Below are 27,942 nucleotides of genomic sequence, written 5' to 3' on the forward strand. Positions count from 1 at the left end.
GACTGCAGCCAAATGGATACGTACTTTTTAAATGCACTCTTAACTTGTACTTTCTCTTGGAAACACCTGCAAAAAAACTCAGTAAATTGAACTTCTTAGAATTGAACAACAGAGATGTATTAAAAGCATCAAGATAAGTTACTTACTGGATAAATGTGTCCTGACACAGCATATTTCTTTTGTTTAAACCTAAATATTTGTCAGTTGTGAATATTCATAAAGGATTCATTATAGCAAATGCTGTTATACCAGGTTTCTCTCTCCTCCCATCTTTCCTGAAAGGCTACTTACATACTCAGAAACAATTTACTTTAACTTGCTTTCTGCTACTTAATTCCTCTGGAGCACTGCAGGTACTTAGCAGTTCTTCTACACAGCAGACTATAACTGAGGCTGGCAAAGATCCATGTGCAACATCAGCATGTTCTTACTGGCTCTTGCTTTAAAATTTGTAACTTAAAGAATGATTTAAAAGACAATCTGGCCCAGTGAAAGCTTCCAGCTGTTAGTCAAATACTACTTTACAAGCTCTTCTTATGGTCTGTTAGTGAGGTCCTCTGTTAATTTCTGTAACTATCCAATTTGGTAAAGCTGTGTAGTGGATTAGATTTGTTCCCCCCACCCTTTTTATTTTTTTACTTGCTGAACAGCAGTGTTGTAACTATATACTTATGCTGACTGGGTAATAGATGAGTCTTGGAGTGACTACCTAACATTTCTGATTGGGCCTGATCAAGAAAGATTTAACATAGGCCATGCAATGTTAAACAAAACCACAAGGTTTAAAAAGATGCATCTCTTTTGCTTGAGACCACATCAATGAACAGTTGCAGGTATACCTGAACAAGACTGCATATATAGAATTCCCCAACCACTGTATGCAAAGTTCATTTGTGGTAGTCTGGTTTAAAAAAACAGCTGTATCAAAGTTCTGCCAGAGCTTTGCTAAGCAAAGAGCAAACTGTAAAATTATTTCTTTAGTACCAAAAAATACAGGAACACTCATGGGAGGCCTAAGCTTTCTTGTGCTATCAAATTTGCTTCTACACTTTATATTCAGTAACAGTGAAGGAGACAAGTTTTAGTTGGAAGCTAATGGCACCCATGTTTTGATTTGCTATATCAACATGTCTGTTTAATTCTCTCTTCCCCAAAGACTTGTTTCAAAGAAGCTATACAGAATATGAAGGTTTATTTCAAAAGAATACATTTGCAAGAATACACATAAATGCACTCAATGTAACAGTACCTTCTGCAAAAATAGGTTACATAATACCCAGTAATGAAAGAACAATCTTATTTCTCTACAAATTAGAAAGCAGAGATAATAGCCTGGACAACCTTCAAAATGGAGGTTATAGTTGTGTATGTTGTGATAAGTAGCTAACTTTAAAGCATGACACCACAGAGCTAATGTTGGTAAATCAAACTACTAGCACACAGCTGCAAACTATTCTTTTATACAGGATTAACAAATATTTTGGTTCCAATTTGTTTTTACACAGCTCTAGTGCCTCAGGGAAAATGCTTATCAAAGATACACAAAAACTATCCAAAATTACAACGTAACTATTAAAACGCCTCCAAAATTGAGAGGAAAGTAATCATGTTAAATTAAAAAAATTTAACCAGGACTTCCAGACAAGATTTCCTGTTTTTAATCAGAGAAAGTTTACAAGAGATTTCAATAAGTTATCTTGAAACCAAGCAGCTGTAGGTCTTAGAATCTTCGTGGAGGTCCACCTTTAAATGGCTTAAATCCTGAGCCACTTCCCCTCTGCATGGAATTGCCTGTGATCTGTACAACTCTATTAATTGGTGAAGAGTTACTGGAAACAAAGGTTTTAAAAAAGCGTTAAGTTATGATAAGTTTCTAAACTCTTGTTGTACAGGTAAGAACATTGTTATGACTTGTAGCACTCGACTGTTAAACTTGAAGTCTCAAAAGACACAAGAGACTTTGCAAGAAGTCACTTGCTTCTGTGCAGCCCAACAATACTACCATTAGCAATACGACCATTGTGGAGCCATGTGCTGGCATGGAAACATGGGTTTGTATTTTGTGCAGCAGCAAACCATCCACAGAAAGTAATGCTGCTTGCACTGAGACTACTGTACTGCCTAAGCATAACCAAAGCTTTGAGAGGTCAGTAGGGAACAGAGAGGAAGGAGTAGTTTTGGTACCTTGTATGTGGAGACATCATGCCACCTCCTCCACGGCCATCTCCCATTCTCCTTGTGTCATGATACCCACTTCCTTGAGAACTAGGTCCATGCCATTCTTTTCTTGGTCCAGTTTCACGACTATGGCGTTCAACAACATGTCTGTCCTCATTATAGTGCTAGTAAGAAAGTGATAGTCATTTTCAGAATGAAAGGCATATTTCGTTATCAACAGGAAATGAGCTTTTCAAGAAAGTTAAGCTTACAGCTTATATATATATATATAATATAGAAAAGTCAAGCATCTTGTAAGATTTCAGTCCACAGGCAACTAACCCATGCTTATAAGGGTCCTGTTAAAAATAACTCTAAATAACAAAAAGACACTAATTTGCAATAATGACAGCGTGGGTATGCAGGGAGTGAAGTTCCACGAGCTCGTACTTTACTCCCAATTATGCCCTGATCTCATATAATCAGACAAGCATGTTCCATATGGCTACAGAAAGAGAAAGACTATTTTTTAAAAATGCTTCAGGATCTAGTAGCATGGAGCAATTTAGTCTGTAGACTTTAAGGACAAATCTTACGGGTTTTTCTCTCAGTAGCACATTGCAGATTACAATGACAAACTGCACTGGAAGTAGCAGGCAGTGTAAGGTTAAAACCCTGAAAACATAGGATAACAAGAAATTCTTAAAAGTCCAATGAGCAACTCATTCAGGTATTGTTCAGATCTACCTGAAAGATGCTAATCATAAAAAAAATTGGGTATGTTTTCTGCAATTTCTAGCCTTATTAAAAAACTCAACAAAAAGGAACCTTAAAGAAAACTAACTTGAAAATACCCAGGATGCTTGCTAATGATTTACATGATACTATATGGTCATTTTTCCAGTGTGATTTTGCAGTTTCCAGTCTCTCATGCACACAAACAAAAGAAGATGACTCACTTGTCCTCCACCTCTTTCTCCCATCACGCCTCGTTCTCCTTCCCTGCTTCCATACCCAGAAGCACTGCTACGGCTACCAGGAGGTGCACCTCTGACATGTCCAGACACTTCTCTTCCTGATCGATCTGGCCTCTCACCTCTGTAAAAATTGCTTTTATCAAAATTTTGCTTTCAGTATAACAGAATTGGTACCAAATCATAGCACATGTAGACTTCAAAGATTCCTTTTTGTTTCTCAGGTTCCTAGCAACTTGCAGTTAGCTTCTGAGAAATATTCTTTTAGATCTATGTAGCTCTCTAAATAATTAAAGCTTACAGGTTATTGGTTTACATCCGCATTCTTGCACAAAAGCCTCCTTACTATATGTTGCTACACACGATTAAGAATAGACTGCTGGGAGTCAGCATCAACTTTACAGATGAGGTTTAGCATATGTGACAACCTACACACAAATTTTTTTCTAATGCTTTTGGGAATGACTTTGCCATTCTTTAGGAGGGGGTCTGTTCTCTCTTTACACATCAGTTCTTGAGGAATTGCTACTATGGATAAATTCTGCAAGAATCAGTACCTTCACTAGTTTGTTGGTTAGCCAGCAGATTTACCTGCCATCCCGTTTGTCTGTGTTTATGCTTCCCTCACTCTTCCAATTTGTTTGTCTAGGTGGATTTGAACCAGTCTCTCGTGGATGTCGACCATGTGGTATTTCAGGTCTGTCATGAATTATCACTGTTCTTCTTTCATCTCTGTCTCCTCGCACTTCTCGTCTGTCTGTATCTCGAAGTTCACTTCTTGGCTGTGGTGGTTCATTTCTTCTGGACTCACTGAAGTTCTTAGGATATCTCTCAAACCCTGGCTCTTCCCTTCGTGCTGTTGGGCGACTCTTTTTTGCTTCACCTTGATTTACAAAACGTTCTCGCCTAAGTTGATAAAGTAGGAAAAAGTAATTTGGTTGTCTCCCATTTTCCCATTTCTCTGCACATGTAAGCACATGCGTGAGTATACAAAAATATTATTCGTCTTTATGTTACATGTTTATTACTATCTATGTGGTATATAACTCAAAGATCCTTCCCACCCCAAATTATATTTATTTCTGCAATTGTCATTTTGAGCTGAAGTTCTTGCAGCCAGTTTAACATTTCTTTATGCATTTATCTGTTCTCATTTTGGTCAGCAGAATTTAAGCAATTGTAGGGCCTCCTTTTTGCCTAATATGAAGCAGAGGGAATGCTAGATTTCTCAAGTTGGCTAGAAAATGTAATTCTAATCCATTGCAGCATAAAAGCAGAAGTCCAGAAGCTACAATTATGTGGTCTTAACTTTATAACTGGTTATTGGAGATGTTTAATGGAAACATGAAGTTGGGTCTGGAACCAGCATTTACTGCACAGTTGCATGGATCCTGATAAATACGACTCGTGCAAGTAATGCTCTCAACTCTCATTAAATCAGTTGCTTTTAGCCTTGCTTCGTAAGGAGGTAAGTTACCAAGTAGGACAGATCTAATCCATCGGAACCCACTTATGACTAGATGTGAAAGAGGAATAATCGCAAAAATTCTTTTGAAACGTCACCCAAAAAAGAACACCAGGCAGCTAATCTAAAGTCCTCAGAGAAAAGCTGACTAGATTCCATGATATAAATGGCTGGTCCTGAAGATACAAGATATTTTAGGACACCACTGCAATTCTGCATCAAAACTGCATAAAGCCTTTAGTACCATTTTAAATTTTGAACAGTTAAGAGTGAAATACACAGAGGTGTTAGCAAGCAAATACCTGCCCTATTACCTAAACTTACCTATCAAAAGAAGATGATGGAACAGAAGAACCTTCTGGATATCGTCCTCGTTCTCTGTGATCAAAATCATTAAACCTGTTCTGCTGGCGACTGTAATCTGAACCGTGACTAAAACGTGCATCTGTATCAAGAGCCATCTTCTTATTCTCATTCCAGTAAGGATCATCTCTCCTTTAAGCAAAGCAAATGAACCCTCAGTTACATGTATCCAAATCAAGGCCTAATATACTGAGAAATGAGTCAGTTGTCTGTTTTAAAGATGCTCATTTGACCTTTGGAAAGCCACTAACAAAGGTAGACTCTTTAAATAGTAGCAAACAAAATAATTTAAGAAAAAAAAACCCTAAAACACCCCTCTGTTTGAAGTGCAAATTAAAGACACAAAATAGCAATAAAATATGTAATAAAAATCTAAGCAATAGTATACCGTGTTGGGCAGTTTAAAAGAAAAAACAAAACCCCAACAAAAACATCACTGTAGCAAGATTTTGCCTTGAAAGTAGCCTTCTAGGAAAAAAAAATTGCCCTCTAGGGAAAAAAAAAAACACAACAAAAAAACCCCACCCCCAAAACAACCACCCACAAATCAGAACAGCTTTCTCAGGAAAGAATACTGTAGGAAACATCACAGCCTTGCTTACTAGAAACATTCAGGTACAGAGTCTCTATGATAAGAATATGAGATACTGAAGTGTATCATCAGTACCCTTGAAAAATGAAGCTGTCTCTATTCCTCTGGTGAAGAAATATTAGTGTTCTGCTACTGTATCTACCACAATGATTTACATTTACCTTCCATTGTACCACTGATACGTCAATTTTATGGCTAAGGTCTCAGTCCTATTCTTATAATCAAATAAGGATCAAAGCCAGGTCAATTCATGTGGCTCAAACAGCAAATAACAGATGTCATCACCTTCAGTAAAAATTAAAAGCAATCACATTGACTTTCTGAACCATCCATTTACCAGAAATGTGAATTCTTAACAAAGTAGAAACTTGAAATTTCAACCATTAAGGCAGAAGAACAACTTTTCTCAGCAAATGCACTGAATTGCGTTACGCTCTTTTCATACAGTAAGAATTAATTCAGGGGATGCTGCTCTTATTTCAAAATTCTCTCCTACACATAAGGTGTGTTTCACACACTGGGCATACATAAACTGATGTCAAAAACAAATACCAGAAATCCAGTTCTTCCGTGAAGACTTAAGGTACAAATGCATTTTCAAGTCTGACACAGGGCTGGTAGCTGTTTCTTTTTACTATGTGCTGTAAAACAATGGTTTGAGAATTAGATTACCTGTGATCTACATCACGTGGACGTTTCAAAGAATTCCTCTTCTCCTGTTCATAACGAAGTTGCTGCTGTTGTCGACGAAGTTCCTCCCTTTCACGAGCAATACGCTCTGCTTCTTTTCGACGTTCCTACCATGAAAGGGAAGGGTGAATAAACACAACAAACAAAATAGCTCTTTATTAGAGATACCTATAGAAGACTTAGCAAGTATACAGAATTAATACTTGATCGTTTTCTATTAAAGGCTATCTGATATAATTAATCCTTGGATAGCATCTCAGATTAAAGAATATAAGCAATACTTGTCTAAAAAAAGTAGACAACAGATCTGGAGAAGCTATTGCCTGTTAGATAGAAATATCTTCCGGTAATTTCTTGTATTGCTACTGTATTTGCTACCCAGAAACACATCTCATTAAGTTTGCAGTGACATTCTCTAGGAAAAAATCTAGTAAAATAATGGAAGACTAGTATGGCCAATATGATCTGCTGTACTTCAGTTTTAGAGACAGACACATACAGCCACCGCATAAACCAGTAGCAACAATTTGCCATCAAATTATTCACAGGTCAAGCAAACAAGATAAAAGATTACTGTTTTTGTACATTGTGGATTATGTAATGTTTGGTTGGTTCTTTTATAGGCTCAGTGGGCAAAGAGAAAAATTCACCTTAAGTGCAAACTAGGTTATATTCCAAAATGATATTGCACTACAGTCCAAAATATAAATGTGCACACCTGTTCAATACGAACACGCTCTCTTTCCAAACGCTCCCGTTCCATTCTTTCCCTCTCTAGTTTTTGCCTTTCAATTTCTAATCGTTCCCTTTCTCTCTGCAAGCATTCTTCTCGTTCATGCATTATTCGTATGCGTTCTCTCTCACGACGCTCCCTCTCAGCAATTTCTCTTCGCCTAAAGGAAAAAAACAAACAAACAAAAAAAAAAGAGGTAGCAGAAACTCATCTGAAAAATTTTCTCATCCAAAACTAACATCACCTTAGGCATAGACATTAAAAACAAACTATTTGAGAGTAAGCTCTTGACAGAAGTCCTGGTATCAGAAGTCTATACTTTTAGCCCCAAGTAGCCAAACTGGTTTTAGCATAATCTACACCATTTAAGCAGACAACAGATACTAGGAAAAGTTATATCAAGAATCATCAGTCTTGATGTATTTTATGCTGTACTCATATTTCTATGTTGTCATCTGGCAGACAATAACAACAATTTAGCAAAGAATATGATTTGGATCTTAAAAATAAATGCTATTTTAGCTCTTGGCCTCTTCAAGCTAACAAAACATTTACTTATTGTTTTTTGTCGAGAAATAAGACAGAATAATATGATCATTCCAACTTGCACAGGTTAGGTATACTTGTCAACAGCTTCATTTTGTTTTCTTCTTCCCCTATAGTATAGCTTACAAGAAGCAGGAAAGGCATTTTCTCCTTTAAGCTTTATGCTTGCTGGGAATTCCTTTGTTTAGGGAAATCCAGCTAACACCACAAGTCATTTAACTATCCTTTGCAAACTTTTGGCCATATGAAAAAAGTAGAATAGAATAGTGTAGCCATTTAGACCTTTTATTTAAAGGGACAAGATTGTATTATGCTTGATTTGTCATTTAGATATACAACAGTTCCCTGTTTAAAAACAAACCAACCAACCAACCCCAAACACTATTTTTGGCCACATCTCCTAGCCAACTTCTCATCTTTTCAAAAAGAAAACTGGCATGCAGTAACACTTATGAGATACAACCCTCCCCATAACAAACACTAAGCTAAGTGTGTACATACATGGCTATTAAAAGATCAAACAAAAATTTTGGAGTCTGTTAATTCATATAAAGATACTGTTAGGTAGAGTCCCAGACTTTAACATCTGAGTAAAAGGCTTGACAGAATGCATTCTGATTAGATTTCTAAATATAGTATCTGATCAATTAATGTATAAAATAGCCTTTATCAAAAAGTTGAATTACTACCTTCGGAGTTCAACAGCTCGTCGTATTCTTTCCAATCGAACCATGTGTTCTCGCAATCTCTGTTCCTTCATCTTTTCAAAAGGCAAGATATCCTTTCTACCCCTGTATTCCCTGAATTTCACTTTATCTTGAATAATACGCTCTTTGTTCCTCAATATCTGTGGCTATAGATAGAGATTACAATGGTTATTTCAGAAGTCTCATTCATTTAGGGAGATTTCTGGATGCTACGTTCAAGTATAATTAACTACTTAGCTATCCCAAAGCATACAAAGCTTCTATCTAAGCTTAACAGTTTGTGATAGTTTATTGACTCTTCAGTGAAAATATCAACTGTAAGGTAGTATCAAACCAGGTAAGGATTACATCAAATCTATAGATACTTACTTTATCAAACCTTCCCCTTCTAACTGTCCTAGTGTGGCCTTGATCTCCTTTTGTTTGGTCTAAAACTACAACTTGACCTGGGCTTTTACCACCTAGTGAAGGGGGGAGAAAAAAAAAAAAAAAAAAAGAAAAAAAGAAAAAAAGGTTTAAAACACACACACATCCCTATTTGCCTATTACAGATTTTCCTTAGTGATATTTCTAAATCTCTAAATTGAACTGTTACTGGTAGAAGCACACCAGCATGTCTCTGTAATTAAGTAGTAATATAAAATATGGAAGCTTTTACATCAGCTCTAAAGTAATATATGTTACTGGAGTCTAAAAAAAGAACAGATGTTTAATTGTGTGGTTTCCAGTAAGAGCAAGAACATGCCCCCAAAACAAGTCAGACACACAGATTCAACAGGAGGAAACATGGCTATATTGCATACTTATTCTTTTCTTTTCTTCAGTTTTTTTAGTGGATTCTTGATTAGGGCCACTTGCTCCATTATCACTCTTCTCATCTTTACCTTCTGTTTTCTTGGCTTCTTTACTTTCTTTTTTTTCAGATTTCTCAGATTTCTTTTCTTCTTTTTTGGTTGATGGAGTTCTTGTTAGGAAATAAACACACAAATGCAATGAGGAAAATCCAACTTAAAGGATTTTCATGACTTCAGAAGACATGTGAAATTTCTTACTTGCTGGCTTTATCACTTGATGCAGTCTTTTTATCTCCCATGCTTCTACCTGAACCAGATTTCTCATCACTTTCCTTCTTCAACTCCTTTTTGGAGGGATCGCCTTTCACCTATATTTTTTTCCAAAAGCAAATGGGTTAATACAGATTCTTGCATAAGATGGTCTATTTTGGGAAAAATTTTCATTTTATTAAACCTACTTTCTCAACAGAAATTTGTTGTCCATGCAGCTCTGTTCGATGAAGGTGTGCAATACACCTAGCCACTTCTGTACTAGAAGACATAGTTACTATGCCGTAACATTTTGCCCCTGGGCTTCGTGCATTTGTGACCACCTTTGCACCAAGCACCTACATAAACAGGTAAAATTTAGGTTTTGAGAGAGACATTTCTATTAAGGAAGCAATGGTATTCCAATAATATTTTTACCCTAGTATATAAAACCCTGAACAAACAAAACCACTCCAACAGCAACAAAAACCCCACCCCACTAGAAAGACTGACACTCCAAGTTTTCAAAAAGCATCTAATTCCACAGGAAGTTGCAGCTTTGAGAACTTTATCCCAACTTTCACATCAAGCCATATTAATGCTTACATCCTGTTTTGACCAGTCACTTTATCTAAATGCTTCTTTTAACAGTTACTGTCAAAACTTATTCACAGAAACACCACTGATCTGAATTTGACAGTTCATCTCTGACAGATGAACCCCCACAAAAAAGTCAGCAGCTGCCAATTAATGGCAGGAAGGTATACGCAGTATTATGTGGTAACTTAATAAGGGAGCCAATGTGTCAATTAAGCAATTTTAGCAACCAGCTCTCTGACACCTGCTTCTTGAGAAAGCATTAAGCTTTGTGTTCCTGCTCCTTGCTAAAATTTCTGTAACTACTAGGTCCAGTCTTCTTGATATAGTCATGCTCTAATGCAACAATTTTATCTTTCTAGCAGCCTGTAATGGTACAGTCGTTTAGAAATCAAATATTTCCCTATTAATTTAAAACTGGGAAGCTAAGTAAATACAGGTACCAACCATCTTTACAGCAAAACAGCCAAAGAATTGGAAGTTTTAACAAAATGTACTCTCAGGTTTCAACACTTGTGAAGGCATTAAATAAAATCACCTACTAAATTCATAAGAAAAATCAGATATCCAATAATCAGTACACATACTGGATATTCACAGTGCTAAGGTTCTAACTAGTTCCCAAGATGCAATAATTTCATAACTGCACAGGCTTATACAAACACTATGAATTCACATAGTTATCAGCAACTCCTTTGAGAAAATGAGAACAACTGCAACAAAAACTGTTTTCAAAGACTGCTTAGCTTATATGGATTCTGCATTGTTCTATGGAATTTGTATGTTAAATTAAACCAAAATCCAGGAAAACAGACTTAGTTTAAGCAGCCTGTAAAAAAATTCACTAAGTCATTAAAAGAGTCCCTGAAAGAACAGACATTAACTGTCACTTTTTTTTACCTATTTTTCCCCATTCATAAGCCCTCAGAACACATTTTAAAAACAAGTCTCCCAAAGCAGCATGTTCTATGAAGACTGTTTGTATTACAGTTTTACTGGTTAGCACATTATCTTACACTCATGGTTAAATACAGTTGCTGCAGAAGAACATTATTTAATTTAAAAAAAAACTTTTTCAAGCCAGTCCTGACCAGTCATATTTGTAACATTTCTTTTGCATCTATCTTATCTCAACAGGAAAAAAAAATTTCTTAGCAAATTAACATATGGCTCTTCCTGTATGCATGCACTCTTACTTTACATGCTGAAAGTATTGGGGTTTTTTAGATAACACTGGTCAGACATTTAATCTCAGACTTTTACTTAAATCAAGTATTACTCAATTTCTGTAACTGAATAGAGGAGGGGGAGGAGACACACACAACACACATGGTATCACACCCCATGAAATACCTTTCCATATTTGCCAAAGAGATTTTTCAAGTCAGCAGCTTTTGTGTTGGAAGACAGTCCGCTAACCCACAGGTTTCTAGTTGAACTTCCACTGCTACCACTAACACTGCTTGCACTTCCTGAAACAAGTTTTACAAAACAGCCAAAAAATTAAGGAGACGAAGGTACTATGAATATTGAACTAAACGCTTGCTGAAAAGAGAAACTTAGCCTGTTACCTTTAAGTAACTGTTTATCCGGTTACCTTTCTTGAAAAGACTTCTATATAAAAAAAATATATGCCATAAGATTTCATTCATTTAGCCATGTATTGAAACCAACAGCTTGGCTAACTCATACCCAGATGACAGAGCTAGAAAAACCATACAATTCTTTGTTAAAGGCATGCTTTACCCCTCATTTGGGTATGTACATTTAGCTTCAACTTCTGGTTCTTATCAATAACCTCCATCCAAGAAAATTTTTTTTAGCACCCAACATTTGTTCTTCATCAGTACGTCTTTACTCACATTAACAAAGAGATGGCAGAAAGGTAAATAGGGGAGACTTAGTTAATCCGAGCCTCCAGAATAACATGGTTAATTTCCACAACTTCTTGAAGTATCCGCCCTCCATCCAGAGCAGCTTTAAAAACTACTGCTGGATGTAGAACTGGATGCAACCCACCAAAATTATTTCCCACATACTAAGGAAAATACTAAAGAAAAGCTGGAGGAACATTATGTGCTTTAAACACCAACACCTCCCCGTCCCCCCCATATATTAGCCATTTTTGCAACAACATAGAACTAAGAACTGCAGAGATTCATGTAATCTTATTCCCAGTATCTTTTAGTCTTATATTATTTAGGTCAGCTTGTTGTTGTTTGCTGCTAAATGTATGAACTACTTTTGAGTATGTTAAAACATAGCCAGTCATACAGGCAAGACCAGAACTGGATCTCCAGTTAAACAGTTGAAAAATCTGGTGGTATGCAGTTTTAAAAGGTAATTTAACCACCTTGAGGAAAAAGGTTAGTTTTCCTTCTTCAATGCATCAAGATGAACCCAGAGCAAAAGGCAACAAATCTCAGTTATTGTCAAACCAGGATTATCTTGATAATCCTAGATATCTTAATGAACTGTGATACAATTAGAGTATCATTAAAGAGCCACTATACTGGCTTTGGCTATGTATTTTAAGACAGCCTTATGATAGTTACTATTACAGTTATATATGCTACATGAAAGCAGATTTGTTGTATCTTCATTTAATTTCATTGTAAGCATATAACTCCCATGAAAAGACATGCATTTACAGAAAACTGAATTATGTCTGTCACAAGAATTTCTTCTCAGAAATTCATTTATCAGGTAAAGTTTCATTCATCCATTAGTGATATGGAAGAGATTTGTGACAAAGGTTTTTGGCAGAGAGCTAGCAGGCAAAATAGGGAGACACATGAGCTTATACAAATGCATTTGTTCAACGATGAACCATCAGTATAACTGGTGACATTAATGTGCTCTTGAGCTCCGCTCTTTGAATTTGTAAGCATAATACAGGGGTTTATGGTAACAGATGGAAATTCCAAGGTAGACAAACAGGTCCAACTTTAATGCACTAAACAGCTACAAGTGCCACTTTGCTAGCTGGCATCTCAGCTCTTATACTTGGTTGAGAGTTCACTTTATTTAAAAATGAGCTAGAATTAAAAACAAGACAAAAAAATTCATTGGTGTTACGTTTAAGTACTTGCAATTATTTTTCGCTTGTTCTGCATATAACATCAATCCAAACCGTTGTAAGTTACAGCAGGCTTATCTGAAAATTACACCTTCTCATCAAAACAAAGACTTGGGAAACGTTAAGTGGAATTTGCTCCCCAAAATATTATGAAATAGGAGATTTTCACTGAGTCTTTATTTTTGATCTTATGAGGAATCTAGCATAAGGAGAAAAAAAAAATATATATATATAGACACATACATATAGCTAACAACTACTGTACTTCTAGCATAATTTACTACAGATGGACGAGTTCAATTATATAAGCCATTTTAGAACGTCGCAAGCAATTTCTCAAACAGGAAAGCATTTAGTTCAAGACAATACTACTATAATTTGTAATAGTTACCTTTATCATCCTTTGATGTTGTCTTGCTTTCTTTAGATTCCTTAGTAGAGCTAGAGAAGCAAATTAAAAATCAGAAGAAAATTGAAAATACAGAATTTGATAAGTGTTGCATTTTATACTACTAATACTAATAGACAAGTTAACATTTCAAAAAATAAAAATAAAAAAGGGCTAGACTGTATATTTGAACAAATGATTCCCTTATGGATTCTTGCACTGATTTTTCCCCAAGATGCCTGAAGATCTAGATTTTCTGACAACTCTATTCAGTGGATATATGGCAATCTTCTCCAGATTTCAGGACGGGGACTTGACTTCATTTTGTGTTCTTAGAACTGATAGCTGTTCATTACCATCATCACAAGGACATTTAAAAAAATCGTCAATTTGAAAAAAATAAATAAATGCTGACAATTCGACAATGCAATCAGTAGGACATAGTGTCTATACGAAGATCTTGAATTTTAAAAAGTAACTTATGGCGGTCAAAAAATCTATAGGCAGAAGCATAGGATACTAATTATAAGATTCTTGCTGCTACCCCCTTAATGTAGAGTGATCTTATTGAATGCTGGTACTCAGTATCGTAAAGAACTGACATAGAAAAACAAACCTCTTTGCTTGACCAGAGGCCCCAGTAGACGAGGGACCTTTCTTCAAAGTATCCTTTTCTTTGTCTCCAGATTCTGCTTTCTTTGAACTTTCTCTGGCTTCCTTCTTGACAGGATCACCCTTCACGCAGTCTTCCTTCTTACCATCTTTATGGTTCTCTGTCATCTCATAGTCCTTGCTTTCCTTCTCCAGGCTCTGTGAAATGGTATCCTGCCCATCCTTTGGCTTACTTGCTTCAGAATCTGTAATTTTCACATTTTTACCTGTTTCTAGGAGGTCATCACCATCAAAATCCAGAGTGATGGCATCTTCAGCCTGGATTGTAACCGATATGTTATCATCCTCAGCTTCTTTCACAGAGGTGTTAGCTTCCATCTCTTCATGAGCCGTGTGATCAGCCTCAGCTAGGCTTTCTTCTGAAGGAAGAGGTTTAGATACTTCTTGTGTACCATCACCAGAACCTGCTTTATCTAAGAGGATTTAACAGGAATAAATATGGCAAAACAAGAAGTTTAAACAATTTCATATGCATAAGCTAGAATAGGACCTAGAAAATACAAAGCCAGTTATTAGCACTGATGGAAGGTTAGAAAAAAAACACAAGGTGTATTAACACAAATATAAATCCTTTACCCAGGATCACTTATTCTTCATGGCAAAACACATTTTCTAGAGACAAATACCAAAACATTAGGAGGGAGAATATGGTTCCATCCTGGAGATACCCGTTCTTCATAAGAATTATCCATTTTCCAGTTTAGGATTTAGCGTTCCAGAAGAAAATAGTTGCTTTGGACGCTCACAGTTTGATTTAATCTGTCTTTGAATCTTCCTGGTTCTAGGACTTCTAACCTTCCCAAATCCGAAAGAATTACAGTCTTGGAGAATTTCAGCCAGTCTTCCACGCTGGTGTTGTCTTCTGCTTTTCCTTTCTAGGCAGTTGTTTGGCAGTCAAGTTAGCTGTACAAGGCTGCTGCAGAACATGGAGGAGTGAGCTTTAATCCAGAGTTCGTAGACAAATGGTTCTCAGTCTTCATCCACTGGACAGATTTTCCATCTCAGTCCCACACAGGCATCTCCAGCCGTATTCTTGGATTTGCGCAGATGAGACACTTCAGCCATGGGGTCCCTCGTAAACATGGAGTCTGTAGTTTTATCCTGTAACTTCACTGATGTGTTTATTCCACCTTGTGTAAAGTGATGGTGTTCCATGTCCTTTCTAGTCCACAATACGTAGAATCCTTAAGACTTCTGTCCAGGAAGTCTGTTTGCCTAAATGCATTACATTCCTTCTATAGTTTCACTAATGAGCACAGCTTAAAAAAAGGTAGCCACTCCACAGGTTTCCAAACACTTGTTTTACCATCCTATATACAACTGGTATTTCTAAGTGACAGTAAGTCAAGCATATGATGGTCCATACATTTGTTGGGTGCTCAAGTTCAGTGTAAGGGTGTATCGTTTCACTCAATTAAACATCAGTTACTGCAGTGCAAGTTGGAAGCTTCTGCATCAAGACTTACCGTATATTAAAATCAGAGTCCTTCAATACTATGTTTTTTTCATTAAGAATCATAGTATTACAACTATATTATACATCCACCACAGTAACTGATAAGTACTGCAATCAACTCTTAAGAGTAAAATAACTCTTAGGAGTGAAGTAAACCCACTGACTGCAATGATTCCAGGTGCTGAGCTCAATAAGGAGACAACTGATACTTAGTACTGGAGACAAGCCTAGTATTAGTAAAGAGATTGAATATTACAGGAGAAAGTTGCCTGCTCTACCAGACTAAAGACCTCTGAACTCTACTAAACTTTAAACATACCTTTCTCATTTTCTTCATCTTCACCATCCTGCAAGAAAAGGAAGTCAAGACTAAATGTCTCCTACTTTAAAACTTTAAGCAGAACAGCTCATATTTGCCACAGAATTTCTATTGTATGAAGGCAAGCTAGTGAACTGAAAACTCTTTCCAAAGAAAAGATGATCTAGAAATCAAGCCTGTGCATCTCCCTTATCAAATCACCGAAGATTTGTACAAAACTTCACTGGTATCTATCTATCCGTAATGCTTGCAGTTCGCAATTGGTTGGAACACACAGCTATTTTCTTTCCCGCCCCCGCCCGCCTTAACTCAACAGGACATTTCTAAACTGTCCCATGTCTTGCTAAAGCCTTCAGAATGGATGTCACACTGCTGATTACTACTTTCAATGAAATGCAAGCAATCCATCATTAGCTTTAAAAGCTTAGAACAGAAGTCAGAAACTAGGTAGACTTCCTCCACTAAGTACTTAAATATGAAAACGTGATTTTAATAGGTATTTACTTATTTATCATCAGCCTCACTGAGCAAGACATGCTGTACGAGATGTCCCTTTTCAGACATCTATTCCGTGTAACTCAGAATGAATTTCTGAACTTAAAGATGTTACAGATGTCAGTATTAACAACAACAAAACCCAACCCCAAACCACCCCCCCCCCCAAACATTCTCCAAAGGCAAATGCCTACATTAAAACAGGAGTTTTAAACTCCTGTATAGGCTGTATATACTATGTTAGCATTTGGCATAGCCCTCTGAAGTGTTTTTAAAAGAGTTTGAAACATAGTGCTTGCTAAGTCTATGCACTGAATACTCCCAAACTGTAGACAGGAATTTGCACTTAAATAGGACATCTTATTTGGAAATAACAATTATCTGCATTATAAAAAAAATATGAATGAAAGCTTCCCATACAGTTTACCTTTACTGTATTACACCATCTGACTCTAAGATGCATGCTGGAACAAAAAGCCAGTCTAAAGTGATCTTTTCCAACTAAATAGACATGAAGATCTGCTTAACAGAACTGATTTGGAACTTACATGGACAGTTGGGAAAGTGTAGTCTTCTATGTCTTGACCTTCATTTTCCTATAAGAACATAAAAAGGACTTGCTCAGCAAACTATCTGTAAGACACTTAAAACATTCGGAGAGTCAAGAGATTCAGTTAACTCAGAAAACATTTTAGTTACGTAGATACACACTCAATAAGGTGAACATCAATGGGCAGTTCTCATGACTTGCATCTTTCAGTTCAGTGTTCAGATTATGTATGTTGCTACTAGTACCAAGGAAAAGGACCTCTTAGGAACTCTGTACGGACTTGGTAGAATTTTAGCAATCAATGCCACATTTGTTTCAGGACTATTCAAACACAGGTCAAGGAGAACAGAAAGAAAAAAGTACCAAATCATCTTTTTAAAGATAAGCAAGAAACAGAAAAACTAGTTCTGACTTCCTAGTAATACAAACACACACAAAAAATGGACATTTTGCTGGTAAAAATGCATGTAAAATACAACAAAGTACCTGACTTTCAGAGTCCTTTTCTGCATCTTCTGTTGTCTCTACTGGCTCCAGGTCATGGTATCTTTTCTTTTCTGCAGATGGTAGTTCTTTAGAATTCAAGTTCTCATCTTCAACAGATTCTTTGAAGTCCTTTAATTCATCATTTCCATCTTGATCACTTGCATCTTGAGTCTCCAATTCACTTTCCTTTTGGTGTGAACAATAAATATTTGGCATAACTAAGGGTATTAGCTATATTCTGAAAAATTCACTGCTAGAATCACTGTTTCTGCAAAATACTATATCACATGCATAATAAAAATTCATAGCATATTTAAAAAAACCCACACCTTCACACCCTTAGGCATCACAGCTGTGAACACAGTAAAAACAATGCTGCGAATTTCCACATAAATTAGCGCATAGAAAATGGAACTTTTTTTGGTAAATAAAGCCAAACATTAAACTTAAATACAAACTGGGAAAAAATTTACATACTTTTATTACCTTGACAAAGGAATCATCTTCAACTGATGCATCACCAGCTAATTCATCAGCTTCCTGCTTTTTACCTGAAATGACAGGATACGCTAACTAGAGCGGCTACGTAGAGCAGACTTTCTTTCAATACTGACTATGTGTTGGGCCTTAGTTTATTATTCTTGATATGCTCTAGTTTATCTGAACTGTTCACTATAATATAACTCTCCCAAAATTGAGTATTTTTAAGGCAAGGAGAAAAAATGTCCGCCGAGTGAGCATGAACAATCAATGCTGTTGCATGAACAAGCAGTTACATCCAAGTTAGTGATTTTAATACCAATCCTTCTACTTTGAGTGATAATGGAATTCAGGAGAACTTTAAACTGTATGCTTCTAGAATTACTGGAGTCAACTAGACATTACGACTGAAGACTTTGGAAAGTCTTGCTTAATAGGATAATTAGCATCACAGAGCAATTTAGGGACCTCTAAAGGTCATCTAGTCCACCCAACCTGCTGAAAAGTAGAGCTAAGTTCCAAGTGTGGTTGGATTGCTCAGGGTTTTATCTAGCTGTGTTTTTGAGTATCCACAAGTATGGCAATTGCAAGCCTCTCCAAGCCACCTTTTTCAGTGCTTTTCATCACTAGAGGGAACAATGAACAGAAGAACTGAGTCAGGTGAAGCACTGGGGTTTTCTACATATTCTTTACTGCACTAAGGGCATGTTTCATTGAAGAATTCTGTTCTTCCAGCACACACACACTTTTCTCTAATAGAGATGCCACTGTGGAGATGACTAGACACAGTTCCCTTTGGAACCCATTGCATTTCCTTAATCTTCTGCAAAAACAAGACCAAAGAACACTAGATATAAATATCTCCACACAAACGCACACTTTGTAGAGCATTCTGTCTCTCTGATTCGTTCTATCAAAGATTAGCCTATGCAATGGTTTTCAGTAGCTCAAGGTACAGAAGCAGTTCTGTCAGGAAGCGGCTTTACTATCTTCTACTGAAACAGTGTCAATTCAAGATGCAAATGAGATTGAGATAGCAGTCATGATCAGCACTTAATGCTTTATTTTTTGACATCACATCTTCCCTCATCCCTGCATCCTCTAATGAATTGCTAAATCAGTTCTATAGATACTCAAAAGGAATAGAAAAGACAAACATAAGACAAAGTTTGATACAGTATGGACATTTCTGCTACCTGGAATAGTCAATTTTGGTCAACAATTAATTTCCACAGTTTTTAAAACACAGATCTTAAATTGCATTTCAAATCTGGAAACTGCTCAACTACAGGCCAAGAAGAGAGACTACTGTTTTGATTTTACTTAGATTCCAGTTGGTTTTACTCATTCCACTGAAAGGTGGAACTCTTGACAGTACTCCTATATACAGTATATTGTTTTGAGTTCAGACGCACATTAGTCACCAGGAAAAGACACATGGCCGAAGTTATTTCTACAACTGCAAAACATGAGATCTAAACATTCAGATCTAAATGCATAGAGACCTTGCTGCTGATTTTACTTCATTTAAAACAAACAAAACATTTCTGTTTTATATTGGTAATGCAATAGATTTGTGAGATTTTGGTGCAAAAAGCCAGCAGCACGGTATACTTAAGGAAGCTAGCTTTCCTCAGAAAGAGGAGTGCACTTACACTGGAAAGGACAGTTTTTGATATGCATCACAGCTGATACCTGAAAGCAAGACTAACCCAAATTTTGTATTACTATTTCAGCATTCTGTGATAGAATCTACAGCCACAGATATCTTCAATATAAATAAGAAGCAGTGAGAAACAGCAAGGATTTCTACACACATTCAACTGTTTTCTGTTTTACCCCTCTCACATTTCAGTTCTTTAGTTTGTTAAACCTGAAAGACCAATTTTTCCCACATCCTATATCCAGCCAAGCATATATAGAGACAGGCAAACACACACAGCAGATGCTAGACACATTTAGCAACTATCTAGCATATAGCTACTTAAATTCACTCATTTTGCCTGAGGAAATCTGGCAGGTGAACTAGAACTCAGACTTTATAGGGAATAGAAAGAAAAAAAAAATTGACAAAGCTACCTCAAGTTAGTCCCATCATTCTGCAATACCAACTAGAAAACTATATTTTATTGACATGTCCTCATCAAGAGGAAGTTATACCTTTCAGTAATGAAGTTGTCCATATCTTTTGTTTGCTGCTAGATTAAGCCAGACAGGAATATATGTTTTCATTAGCCTTTCTTTAGTCTGTCTGTCTGTCTTTGCAGTAAGATCCATTTACTCCGAGTACCAGATGTATTCCAAGGTGTAAGGAAACCTCAACAATGACCTTCACTTTTCAGCTTCAAGTCAGAAAGTGGTAGGAAGTTTGCTTTCCCTCTCAGTTCTGTGTTTTGGGTTACTTTGATCTGGTTAGAGTCACATTGCTCAAAAGCGGCACTTCAAGGTTCTGATACAGATAGTTTTCAGACGTTGGTACAGTAACTTGTCAAAAAGCCAGCGTCCACAAAAATTCAAAACTTTTCCACACTGATACTTATTCACAATGGACTACTGCAAGGCACACTTGGCTCATAATTTCACACAACTAATCAGATTGCAACAAACACCTTTCAGAAACTGACTGTTTCTGTGAACTTATTCAAGACCAGTATCACTTTGAGGAAAATAACTGGGATTAAAAGGTATGTTAACAATCACAGTCAGAACAGCTGGACCTTCTGCAGACAACAGGCATAGCAAGTCTCAAGTCACACAAGTTGTCAACACATGATAAATTTTCTGTACAGGTTTTTCTGTGCAGTGGCTATTGAAAATGTCAGTGGTGTAAGCAGCACTCACCACAAATCTCGGTGCCTAACACCACAAGTACTAATTTACCTTGGAATGATGGCACTCCTTTATAAGCCATGCTCAATCCCTTTTCTGGCAATAGCAATTGCTACACACCATAAAATTGCAACAGACTGTTTACATAGAGAATGAATAGTCTCCTTAGAAGCAAGTAGAAGATTTAGAAGATCTTTCAAATGTTGGTTTAACATTATGCAGGTTTAGCTTTCATCTCATTTACGAGCCTTACAGTAGCATAAGCTTGCTCTACCTATTCAAGGTCCTCTACATGAGAAATTCAAGCTGAGTGTATAAGAATTATAGAAGAGTGTATTTGGACAAGTCTTAAACAAACTAGACATCTGCATCTCATGCAGAAATAGAGTGACACACTCATCATAAAATTTTGGAAGAATTAGTGTTTGCATTTCTTCTGTCATTCCTGCTGAAACACCCAACAGGGTTCTGTCATACCTGATGCCAAAGATTCATCAAAAACATGGGACAGCAGGCAAAAAGGAAGAAGGGGAAAGAATATCTTTACAATGGAATAAACTTTTTATAGTGTTATTTAGTTAAGAGGTCTGCTGCAATTCAAGTGGTACCATTTGCCACAATATTAACAAAAGTAAATGATCCCGTTACATTTCTGTATTCTTAAATGGTATCATAGGATAACAAGAATATTTAAGTCTTCAACAGTGTCTGCAGGATACTGCTTTTAGTCATTTATGGTTTTTAGAAAGGATGTACTTCGCACAGTCAGATACTCTCTAGAGAATCACTGACTTGCTCGTAAGATTTGCCATCTTTGTAATCATATGATTAAACATTCGTAACTCTTTCTAGTGCAGCTCATTAGAGACACCACTCACCCCCACCTTAATGAAATTACATAGGAAGTATTTGGCAAGATTACTTCTTCCTATCTGAGGGCACATGGAAGCCTTACCTACAGTTTGTTGTACATCATTTATATCTCACTTCAATAAGGCATGATATATCATAACTTAAATGATGAAAGCAACTTTCCAATATTGGAACCACCTATGCAAAGTGTTTCTAAGGTTCAGCCTGCACGTTATTTTTCAAGTGTCGATTACAACTTACAATATCTTAAATTTCTATCATCAATACTGAGTTCAGGTATTTTAGCTTAATAATTCCCTCCCTCCAGAGAAAGATTCTTTTCTACACATCATCTACTCATTAACATGCAAGAAGAAAGTCTAGTTTAAAAGGAATGCTCTCTTTACAAATAATTTACATACATCTTTCCTCAAAAGACGGAATGTATTCAATTCCTTATAATGTACTCTATCTTGAGTAAAACACTTGAGAAAGAGTAGGGTCTCAACAGTTGGTTTAATCTTGACAGAAATACTTAAAAATTTGCAGGGATATATAGAGTGATTGAACACCACTGGTCACATACCTAGAAATAATAATAAATTAGCAAACCTACTTTATGAGTCAATTAAGACAGACATGCCTTGTAACATTAAGAGGCCGAACTAGCGGTGCAACAACACTGTGTGCAAGGCCACCACCCCCCCACCAAGAACATTTGGAGAAGTCACTTTTCAATGCTTACTATTTTATTCAGCAACTGCAAAGCAGATCAACAGAACCAGCCACTGAGAAGCAGCAACAAAGTAGCTACCTGCTTGCCTTGAAAAATAAAAGAATTTTAAAAAGCAGGTCAACAAAGATCAGGAAGAAGATTCATTTAGAAAATTTATTCTGAAAAAAAATAATTTAGAAAAAATTGAAAACTCAGGTTACTCAAGATTAAAATCAAGGCATTTATACTAGTACCCTGCAGATCATGTCATGTATGTAACATGGCCATAAGACACCTATTTTCAGTGCAGTTGAGAATCCCTATCTCTCTCCAGCAATGATTCACTGGGCAGGAAAACTGATCTACCTCTGGACAAGCTTGCCACACAGCAGAGTGTTTCAGAAATCAAATCACAGAACTATAGTAACACATGTTAACAACTCAGAAGAAGAAATAATGAACTGACAGTTTGTTAAAATAGTTATTTTAATATTCCTGAAGGACAGATGACATCATGACAGATTATTTCCCCCACTCCACTCTCCTTTTGAAGGCCAACAGTGTACAGCTTTATTTTGTTGTCTAAGTAACTAAACAGTTTTCATAAAGAAATCAAAATTATTTGGGCAATAGTATAAGCCAGCCACTGTCAGTTGTCAACATTTGATCTAAGAAACAGTATTGTCAAATTGGAAATTCAGTCGGAAACTAGAGGGGTACTTAAGACACAAAGTAATAGGTGTCTAACTGGCTGCAGAAACTTGAAGAGCAGCAAATAAACGTCTTTGCTCACATTAATACACTGAGGTTAAAATTGATTAGCCTAAAATCTGTTCTTCATCCACACTAATTCCAAAACTTAACAGAAAAGTAACTTTCAATCACCAAGTTATGATGTATCAATATGCTACAATATTCTTTATTACAGATACTTCAAAGGAATGTTCACATCAGAAACATTTGAAAAATATTTCATACTAGCAGTAAAGTAACTTCCTCTAGATACCAGAATAAGCAGCAGAACATTCAGGCTTGAAAAGAACAGCTTTTTCTAAAAACTGTAACCTTTTTACAAAAAGAGAAATTTGTCCATAGCTACTAAATTCCAGGGTGGAGAGGCACAGCTGAAGCAATTAAAGATGGAGCACTTCGTATTTGTTCCATCTTTAAGCTTTCAAACTTTAATTGGCAAAACCAGCTGATCTCACCTGTATAACTGTTCTGATTGGCTGTTCTGCAGTTCTTCTTTATCCCAAATATGAAATTAGCTTCTGGAAAAAGTGTTAGATTTTGACTAACTTTGCATACAGGATTGATCAAGGATTCTTGTTGGATTACAGAATCCGTCCGCAAGCATTCTTCAAGTAATGATGCAAAATTCTCCAATTATATACTTTCCCAATGAAGATCCACGTGGCTCCCTCTATGTTATCTCAGTTTTGGGCAAGTCAGTAAATGCCCTATTTTAAATATGACTCCTTTTTCATACAATAGCTTATCCTGCAGAACTTGGTAAGGGACACTGGCGAGCTGCTGTTTGTTTTGAGAGAAAGAAGGTCTACATTCAAACAGTTTAGTCAAGACCTTATTCTTCTAGTCATGGTGTTTTACAGATGTTTTTTCCTACCTCATAGCAAGTTGGCTTTGTATCATCATTGTCAAAAGCTTGTCACAGTCCAACAAAAAACTGCAGTATATACTCGGTTGATAAATCAATTTATCAGGCCATCACAAAATTCTGTTTTATGAAAGCAAGTCCCATTCTTAGGCTCATTCCTATTCTTCTCCATTTTTGTCAACATACACACAAAAAAAGCAACAAGAAGGAAAACAAATATATCACACACACACACATTATTCCCCCTCTAATTCAGCCTGCATCAATATTGCAGATCAATGTTTTCTAACAGACAGTGCTAGGGAATTAGACATCTTACTTTTTCCACAGACCTTGAGAGTTGCAGTAAAACTGGCTACAAAAGACACTCAGATCTAGAACTGGTAGCCATCTGACATTGTTCATGATTTTTCGGAAGGGAAATCTCCTTCCTCCCTCCCATTCACCTCTCTGGCTGCTGTGAGGAGGTTTATCCATTACTCCCACTCCCTGGCCTTTTCTAAGGCTGCATTTTCTTTGTAAATGAGTATCTAATATTCCTACCCTCCTTTGTACAGCAAGAATAGCATGGGGAAAAAAATACCATAGGACTAGTGCTGTTAATTTTACCACTGGACAGCAGTAAAATAATTAAAGACTCATTAGTATTAGTCTGAAGCTGTGGGGCAGGGGGGAAAGCAAGCATTAGCAAAAGGCCTAGAGCAATCTGTTGGCAAAATCAGTAAAGGAGGCAACACTGCTCATAGTGAAGAGCATGTACAAGCACAAGGAGGATCAAGATAGTTAATTTTAAATGAAAATTCAGTCCTACTGAATTCAGTTGATGGGCAAGCATCTCTCACATGCCTTTGAAAGTTGCCAATGACATGTTAGGGAAAGGATTTTTGAAGCCCTAGATTTCCAAGTTTTGAGGGATACTTTCTGGTGACTAGTAACATATTTCAGCAGAAAGCACCAGAGAGGGAGATGACATCAGAATCAGCAGTTAACACAGACAAGGAATAGTTAAAACAAAGAATATATTCTTTCTTACAGTTAGAAGTAAACCAGTAAGATCAAAAAAGATTTTCCCTAGACAAATTAGTGAGTTTTTCTTGTTCCACACTTTAAGATTAATACAGCATGAACCTCTCATGCTTTTGGCACAAAATTTGCTCATAGGACTTTTGTAATCCAAAAAGTAATGAGGAAAAACTCTCGCGCTTGCAAAGTGAGCAGATAACAACTTCATGAAGATCGTATTTTACTTTGAGATTTACCAAGAAAGTACATGTCATATGTATGCCTTACGATTCAATTCCACAGAAGAGGTGGCAGGGAACAGCTACTGAAGCCCTCCCTCAGGCAGCAGCATCACTAGCAGGCAAAGTACTTTCGCAGAAGCAAAATAGTATAACTAAACAAGAAGCTGGTTCAAGAACGTTATGCACATCAGGACATTAGTTTGGAGAACAGGAGGATGAAAAGCAGCAGATAAGAAGTGTTCCTCGCAGAGAACAAGTAGCCATTTAGATCTCTACATGAAAAATCATGGAAGCTAAATAAGGAAATGCTTCCATGTAGTTTTCTTAAGCATCAGTTACCTTTTCAGAGTAGGGAATAAAGTAATGTCACGGAAGAAAATGAAACCACATTGTGAAACAGTTTATTTCCTTTCACTTTTCTACTGTGTCAAAAGTGCAGATAAGTTATTCAAACTTTCTAAGCAGATAGATTTTATTATTAAATTCCCCATCTGCAGCACCAGACAAAAGCATGAATAATCACTTCCGCCACAAAACTCAGCCTAAGACAAGCGACAGTGGTATAAGATTGAGCATTTCCAAAACAGGTATCTATAGCACATGTATGAACATTCTTAGCATGTATGTTCAGTGAAGAATGCTATGCATAAAACAGACATTTCCTTTCCCAGTATAACTTGATTATGGATGCTCCCAGAACAACAGAAAACAAAAATCCAAACAAAAATCTCCCAGAACCCAAACTTACAAAACAATATTTAAATACTTATGCAAAAGAAAACAGAGCCAACACAATCACTGTCCAACAGATTGGTATAGAATCTAAATAATTATTTTTCACAACAGAAAAACTAAAATCTCTTAATTAGACATTTCACAGTAAGCCTTCAGAGCCCATTCAGGAAATTCATATTTATAAGTCCTGTCTTCACTAAAAAGTATGCTAGTAAACCCACACAATACAGTCCTCTTCAGGCAGTAACCCCCTGCCACATAGTATTACTGCGAGGGTGGTGAGGCATGGGAACAGGTTGCCCAGAGAGGTTGCAGATGCCCCATCCCTGGAAGTGTTCAAGGCCAAGTTGGATGCGGCTTTGAGCAACCTGGTCCAGTGGAAGGTGTCCCTGCCCATGGCAGGGGGTTGGAACTAGATGATCTTTAAGGTCCCTTCCAACCCAAACCATTCTACGATCACCGTACATTCATCACTAGCCTAAATCCAGCACCTTCTCACGGCTAAAGAACCTCTTAGTTCTCCCCTTGCTGTTGCACAAATACTCTTGGACAATACAGAGATACCCATCCCTGGCACCAGAGCCGCACAGCAGTTCCTATACCCACTTTCCACTTGTAACACTCCATGTTCAGGATCTCTGTTAACACAGCATATTCCAAAAATCTCACAGATCATCTAACACAGTCTCAGCACACGCAGCACAAGTCTCCAGGATCTGCAGGAAGTACAGCCACTACTTCATAACACATCTCTTAACCCACCCATTTTCCACATATATCCAGCATCCCTATACATTGCCTATATACATTGACTGAAAGCAGATGAGTAAGGCAAAAGATGTCTTACATGACAGGAATCATAAACAGTAAAGTCACGACTGTATCCTAACTACAGGCCACAGTTCCATGCTCCTTCTTTAAGGTGATATACGCAACAAAAACTGCTTAAGAATGTAATGTATATGAATAGATCTTAACCTTTGCTTTTAGTTGGTTTCTTGGTGGGTGTGTCAGCTGAAACAGTTATTTCAATATTATCTGGATCGCCTCCTTCCTCTTCAATAGCCTAAATGAGACAAAAAATACAATTTTTAGCAGATTTCAGTGGGAAGCTAGACAATTTGACATCAGTAGAAGTCAGCAAGCCAAACAATTGGTTTTGTCCATCTCAAAAGTATTTTATAAAACACTTTGGGTTAAACCTTTCACTTACAGCTGAAGGGGGGGGGGGAATGCTAATGATAAAGGCAAGACTTTAAGCTGTTAAAATGACGTTTTCAAAGTACAGCTTATCAACGATCAGCACATTTCTCACTGGAAACATAACACTAGCAGGCCACTACGACGTCCAGGATGACATTAAGGGCAGCACAGAAACAGGAGGCAGGGAAGCACAGCAACCCTACAGCAACAACCGGCCCCGGGGCTCACCCCGGCGGCCGCCCGACCAGCTCCAGCGCCCGGGGCGGCAGGAGGGCCGCAAGGCCGCAGGGCAAGCTCCGGCAGCTAGGACACCGAGCCCAGCCCGGGCTCCGCCAGCTGGGACACCGAGCCCGGCCCGGGCCGGCCGGGCCGCCGCCCCACAGCCCAGCGCCCGAGAGGGGCGTGCCGCCCTGCCGGGGCCACGCGCCGCCGCCGGCTCTGCCCGGTCACGGCAGACCCTCGCCCCTCGCCAACACCAGCGGCGGCGCGGGGAGAGGTCCCGGTCCCGCCCCCCACACCGGGGGCAGCCGGCGGGGCCGCGAGGGCCCCGCCTCCCGGAGCCGGGCGGCCAGCGGCGGCGGACCGGGCCCCTCAACGGGTCGGGCCGGGTCGGGCAGGTCCGAGCCGGCCCCCGCGGCCTGTGCCAGCCCCTCACCTGCTTGAGCCGGGAGATGAGCACGGTCTTCACCCCGGTGATGTCCAGGTTGCGCCGCTTCAGTTCCGACTTGAGGTCGATGACCCGCAGGTCGGTGATCTTCTTGCTCTCAGTGGGGGGCAGCGCCACCGCCGCCGGCGCGGCGGGTGCCGCGGGAGCCCCCGCGGCAGCGGGAGACGGGGCGGCGGCGGCCATTTTAGAGCGACTGAGCGCGGCAGCTGCACGCACAATGAAACCCCCCCCCCCCGCCCGGCCGGGCCGCCGAGTACCCGGATGGAGGCCGAGGCCGACCTGGAGGC

General features: G+C 38.0%; 1 protein-coding gene across 3 annotated transcripts; it reads right to left on the reverse strand.

Annotated features, from left to right (window-relative positions):
• Positions 1-1,175: 1,175 nt before the first annotated feature.
• Positions 1,176-27,881, reverse strand: SLTM (SAFB like transcription modulator). Of its 3 annotated transcripts, none has more exons than XM_052807344.1 (21): positions 27,644-27,881; positions 26,764-26,851; positions 17,790-17,863; positions 17,313-17,498; positions 16,825-16,872; positions 15,782-15,809; positions 13,951-14,419; positions 13,338-13,387; positions 11,221-11,339; positions 9,480-9,629; positions 9,280-9,389; positions 9,112-9,191; positions 8,597-8,688; positions 8,210-8,373; positions 6,960-7,134; positions 6,224-6,348; positions 4,921-5,091; positions 3,723-4,037; positions 3,117-3,255; positions 2,185-2,342; positions 1,176-1,829 (listed from the first exon to the last, which is right to left on the reverse strand). In XM_052807344.1, exons 1-21 carry the CDS (start codon positions 27,836-27,838, stop codon positions 1,721-1,723), a joined length of 3,045 nt encoding a protein of 1,014 aa, XP_052663304.1. In that variant the 5' UTR covers positions 27,839-27,881; the 3' UTR covers positions 1,176-1,720. The 3 variants fall into 3 exon arrangements, with proteins under 3 accessions (XP_052663304.1, XP_052663303.1, XP_052663302.1); XM_052807343.1 differs by having other exon boundaries at positions 9,031-9,191; positions 17,799-17,863; positions 27,644-27,880; XM_052807342.1 differs by having other exon boundaries at positions 9,031-9,191; positions 27,644-27,880.
• Between the last annotated feature and the right edge of the window lie 61 nt (positions 27,882-27,942).

This window comes from Harpia harpyja, chromosome 14 (genome assembly GCF_026419915.1).
Source record: "Harpia harpyja isolate bHarHar1 chromosome 14, bHarHar1 primary haplotype, whole genome shotgun sequence".
Lineage (NCBI taxonomy): Eukaryota > Metazoa > Chordata > Aves > Accipitriformes > Accipitridae > Harpia > Harpia harpyja.